We start from the raw sequence: 6,000 nt of genomic DNA, 5'->3' as shown, positions 1-6,000 counted from the left end.
CTCTACAGTTATCGCTCTCTCGTTTAATCCTTCTTTGGTGAGTCGACTAGGCGCGCGCTCGCACATCTACTCCCAATTTGAATTTTACCGCGAATTTTAATAGAAACGCGCGTTTTTTGTTAAATTTGTGAAAAAACGTGAACATGCCTCTGAAATAACAATATATGGGGTATAAAATGAGTTTGGGTCAGTGGTTTTTGGTCAGTTGTTTAGTGTTTCAAACTGTTGCTAGTATTGACTATGACGGGATAGAAAGAGATGTGGAACGGCAGTGTATCGATCACTGTCCAAGTAGACAGGTAAAAATTGAGATTTTTCCTTGTAATTTAGAGTAAGATAGTGTTTAGTTAAACGTACGTTAAGGCACGTTTCAGGAATGTATAATAGGATTTAGAACATTTCAAGAATAATATGGAGAAGCTTCAACAAACAAGTGAACACTCCCAAATATCTTCGGAATATTTCAAATGTGCATAAGACAGTTAAAAAGTTCTTATAATAAATCGAGTCAAATTACGTAAGAACGTAATTTGACAACAATTTTGAAGCCACGAAAATGATGTTATTCCTAACTCAATTCTAAGCTAATCCTATGGTTGGAACTTTTAGTGGATGCTCAAATTAGGAGACAATTTTAGAGCTTAATAATAAAGAGTTTTGGATAGTGGTATAATTGTAACAAAACTGTAAAATAAAATCAAAAATATATATGAACTACTTAATTATACTAAATGAAATAGTGTGACTAATATTTGTTTTTTTTTTAATTTCATAGCAGTAATAATTATATTATTATTTGCCATAAAAAGTAGCACTAAAACAATTATCTTTACTATGAAGTAATAAATATATAATATCCCTTTTCTGCAGTAAAATTTAAAAAAAACAATGCATATATCCCAGGAAATCGTGCAAATATAACAAAACAAAGCTATTATCCTATGAATAGGTTACCTTGATGGTTAATGAGGAATTGTACTGTGAAGAATATGCGTGTTGTTTTTTTTTTAATTTTTGGGAATTATACCTACATACATATAAACCATAGAAATAATAAAATTATGACTTGTTGTAAAAACGTTGAAGTTCGCGGTATTTTTTTCTATACTTCATTTATATTATTTTAATACATTTTTCATTTTCTTCTTTCTTTTATTTTAACAAGAATTAATAAAGCCTTGCATTTTTTCCTAAATTATTTCTTTGATCTTTCCTGAGTTATTAATCAACTCTTTAGAATTGACAATTGATTTCCAGGTAACTTCTATGTATCATAATAAGATATCTCTATATTTAAAGTATATATACATTATTATTGATTGTCATAAGTTGAAGCCGGGATACAATTTTGAAATTTTGAACTTTTGTTCAAGCATTTGATTAAAAAAAACAATTGCTTGAATAATGTTAATTAATTAATAATTTTTAAGCATTTGATTTTTTTGAATTAGTTAATTAATTAATTTTAAGATTTTCCAGTACTTGGAAAATTTTTAAAATTAATTTTTTTTTGTAAATTTAGTCATTTTTGACAGATTTTTTGCCAAGTAGTAGGTTAGCAAAAAGTTAATAAATAATTATTCATAATATATAAAATTATATCAAATTTTAATAAACAGTGGTATTAAATTATTAATTAAATATATATTTTCTGCAGAAACACGGTGTTTTATGAACACAACCCTTACGCCCCCCCACCCACCCCAAACATTTTTCCAGTAAAAAATTCTTTTGAAAAATCAGCCTTTTTTGTCCATAATATCCAATTTAATAGCACCTTTTTGTATTAAATATTTATTAATATACATAAATATAATTATATAAAATTTAAATAAACAAATTGTGTTATTAAATTCAATATTAACGACGAAACTAGCTATGATTCATGTGTATTATTTTGGAAAACAATTATTTTTTAAAACAATTTTTTACTGGTAAGTTGTGTGGGGTGGGTGGGGGGGTAAGGGTAGCATTAACTGAAAACGGATTTTTTGCAGAAAATAATTGCCTGAGAAAAAAAATGAAAATTATAGGTGAAAAAAAAAATCTATAGTTTTTGTATCGATACTTTTCTCACATAACCTTAAGATTTTCAAGTAAAGCGTAAAAAATCCGATTTTATTTCTCGAAAGCAAGACGTATCGATATGAAAATTGCAATATATTTATCAACCATATATGGTAAAGCTATATTTATTAAACTGTATCATATATATATACCACTGTATAGAATACGATATACTTTTCATACACGTATAAGTCTTACAGTGTAATAATAGAATATAATACACAAAGTATTCTAGAAAAAATAGGAAATGCATTTACATGTATGAATCAATAACTATACCAAGTAAGATGTACAAATTAAAAATATAAATTTGCTCGAAACTAAACAAGGATTTAAAAAATAAAATTTATTTTAAAAAATGCAGTGGTGGACTTTTTTTTATTAAATAATATTTACGATGAATCCCTTATGGACCCGATTGGTAAAAATTATTTTTTTTATATGTACATCGAAAAATGCCGCCTAATACATAAAACACATCTGCAAATTAAAAAAAAAATATATCTTTCCTAGACCTCGTATATCCCGTCAATTTTTTATATCCATGTTTTTCTATTTTCAATTTACCCTTTGCAATCAAATATATTATACAGTATACTCGCGGTAACGTGAACTTACGATTTTATGAACAACTTATTAATGTGAACACCAATATTTTTCTATGTTAGTGTGAACAAACCCATATTTCGGTAATGTGAATTTTAAGAAATCTTTAGTAATCCTGTCTAGGCTTGTTAGTGGATATTGGGTTTACGCATTTGAAACGTTGTTTGGTCATTTAGTTATTATTGATTACAAAATGGGTCCACTGAGACCCATTTTCCTAAAATTTATAAAAAAAAACATTTTTTATTACCCTAAACAAATAGCAAATATAAGCCAGAAAAGATTGTGGATCTTGTGATAATGGCATATATTTGTATTATTTTTTTTTAATATTTTACTAGCATTGTTTACAAAATATCGAAAAATGGTTAAGTAAATATTATGATTAATAAATTGTGTAACACACCCCAAAGAAAAATACAACAAAAGACTACGCACTAGTATATATATATCGTCACATTTTGAAGAAACGCTGAATTTCTCTACTTAAATATTATTTTTCTGCTTTTAGAGTTTTACTGCAATTTTCTATTGTCAACAAAAGCTGGTGGACTCATTTATCAGCCTTGACTGTCTGAGGCACGGCTCATTTCGTTTCGTAAACATGCTGTAGGTGCAGGTTGGCTGCAGGGTCCAGCTCGTCTGGATACCTGGCCATGCAGGTAATGAGGAAGCGGACTCTCTTGCCAGACTGGGATGATGTTTATTAGATAAGAGAGAGTGCAGTCGCATCTTGCGCAGTGGCCTTTTAAATGGTTAAAATTAATAAGAAGTGTTTAACTCTTTATGAGAAATCAAAAATTTTGGAAGAGCACAAAAATGGTATGAGTGTTACTGCACTAGCAAAGAAATGTCAAATAGAAAAATCAACTATTTGTGCAATTAAAAATAAAGAAGAAAAAATTCTAAAAGTTGTTGGAGAGAGTTTAAGACCTAACAGCGTGAACGAAATTTGCCAGTTACGGGTGATATGCTTAAAGAAAAGGCTCTAGATTTACATAGAAAATTAAAACTCAACGATAAATTTAATGCAAGCGATGGACGGCTTCAAAAATTTAAATGGCGATACGGTATAAGGCTGCTTAAAATTGCAGGTGAAAAGTTGTCCTCGCAGCCTCACCTTGTAAATCCCTTTATTGAAGGCTTAAGAAAAAAGATGAAGCAGCTTAATCTTAGTGAAGATCAAATTTATAATGCAGATGAGACGGGTTTATATTGGAAGTTATTGCCAGATAAAACCTATGTTGCAATTTTTGAAAAAGCCTGGTCTAAAAATAGCTAAACAAAGAATAACTCTTTTGGGGTGCACAAATGCTACACACAAACTAACGCCTTTAGTACTAGGAAAAGCAAAATCACCCAGATGTTTTAAAAGATTTGATAATCCAGTCATCTATAAAAGCACTAAAAATGCCTGGATGACGCAGGAAATTTTAAAAAATTAGTTTTTTAAGCATTTTGTCCAGAAAGTTTTGTTTGCTTTTTCATTTTTTAAAGACTAAATTGGGTATTTAGGTTAAATCATTTTTACAAAGCAAAAACCATCCTTTAAAAGCCGTTCTCCTGTTAGACAACGCCCCTTCGCATCCACCGGCAGAAGAATTAAAAACTTCTGAGGGACACATTTTTGTTGTCTACATGCCTTCAAATGTTACACCATTAATTCAACCATTAGACCAAAATGTTTTGCGAATAACCAAACTATTTTACAGAAAAGGCCTATTAAGTTCAATTATATCAAAGGGTCAAGGAGTAGCTGAGGCCCTAAAAGTTATAACTTTAAGAGATGCTATTATGCAATTGCATATGGCCTGGCAAAAAATAGAGCCTTCAGTAATTTCAAAATGTTGAAATAATATTTTGGGAAAAAATTTTGAGGAGGATGTCCTACCTTTAGCTCGACTAAAAGAGCTATGGGAAAATGATGTTAGAGCAGCTGCAGTTAATGAAACCATCACATTGCTTTAAACAATTGAACAGGTACTATTTAGTGCTAGTTCCTCCTTTTAATTTTCAATTTTTGGAAATTAAAAGAAGAAAGTCTGTAATAGTTTTAGAAATTCATTGAGATATGATTGTTTTTAGATTGATTATAATCCCAAAGACATTGAGGAATGGAATACAGACGCAGTGGAAGAAAATCTCGATAGCAATGATTCAGAAAATAGTGACTGCGAGATATTAACTTTTGAAAAAAAAACGCATTTAGAGACTCTTGCAGCCTTGAAAATTGTCACACAATAGGCCAATCAAAACAACGTCGAGATAAAGGACATTATTACACTAAAAGGTTTAGAAGAAAAGGCTGTAGCCTTAAACCTGTCGCAAAAAAAGTGCAAACAAAAATTACATCTTTTTTTAAATAAAACTTAAAAATGTAATAAATAAATTTATAAATAAATACAAACATAAATAAAGTACAATGTATTTTTATTTTAGCTATTTTTAATATAATCTCCATTGCGATTTTTAAGGATCTTGTTAATCCTGATTCAACTATTTTCAAACTGGTACTGCCTTGTAATACATAATTTCACCTGTGTCTTTTTGTTGCAATTTTAAACATGCAGATTTTAATTTGATTAATAGTTATCTCTTATAATGTCTAATACTGATTTAAATTGACAATTTTCATTATAATTATGATTGTTTTAATATATTTGTTTTCATAAAAAAGTCATTTTTTAATAGTAATTGTCCCAGTTCAGTTCTCTTTTAGTTTAGCAAATTATACAAACAATCTGGTTCATCGGCTTATAACTATAAAAAAATTTACGCTCTAAGGGTTGTAATAACAATAATTATATTAGACGGACTCTGAAAGGTACTTTAAAAATAGATAATAAACAGTTACATTTTTTCCTGGTAATTATCGCCCTTTCACCCCTCGGGTTCCCACATAACTTTCCATACTAATTAAAGTTTAAAATTTGTAACGGCCCAGTCTGTCTCCTGAATTGATTAAAAGACTTTCGACCGTACAGAAAACTAATGCAATTACTTTAAATTGACTGTGTGACTGACTATTCTGGTTAATTTATTTATTTTTTTAATTTAATTAATATAATTACCATTTAATTATTATAAATATTTATTAATAGGGCGACCTTAGACAACATCCTGGTGTTCTCGGATGTGATGTATTACGAGGCATTTTTCCTACATGTGCGCCACTATAACGCGGCGTTGTTTACACTCTAAAACCTCAATCAACTGTGATTTTTACACAGATATAACCTTGTCATCGTAGCGATTACTAGTTAAAAATATCCTAATAAATAATTAATATTGTTTCCTTATCTTAGTCAAGCTGGAAATAACATTGAT

The 6,000-nt window shown here is 29.2% G+C and overlaps 1 protein-coding gene across 4 annotated transcripts in view; it reads left to right on the top strand.

The window, feature by feature from the left end:
- Positions 1–46: 46 nt before the first annotated feature.
- The window catches only part of LOC126745057 (proto-oncogene tyrosine-protein kinase ROS), a 78,073-nt gene continuing 72,119 nt past the window's right edge, over positions 47–6,000 (top strand). For all 4 annotated transcript variants that reach the window (XM_050452738.1, XM_050452737.1, XM_050452736.1 and 1 more), the window contains exon 1: positions 47–299. In XM_050452738.1, the coding sequence (XP_050308695.1) occupies positions 165–299 (135 nt within the window). In that variant the 5' untranslated portion in view covers positions 47–164. The remainder of the gene's footprint in view (positions 300–6,000) is intronic.

The sequence above is a fragment of the Anthonomus grandis genome, chromosome 15 (genome assembly GCF_022605725.1).
Source record: "Anthonomus grandis grandis chromosome 15, icAntGran1.3, whole genome shotgun sequence".
NCBI lineage: Eukaryota > Metazoa > Arthropoda > Insecta > Coleoptera > Curculionidae > Anthonomus > Anthonomus grandis.
The sequence above is the reverse complement of the archived record's forward strand: the minus strand, read 5'-3'. Positions and strand labels throughout refer to the sequence as shown.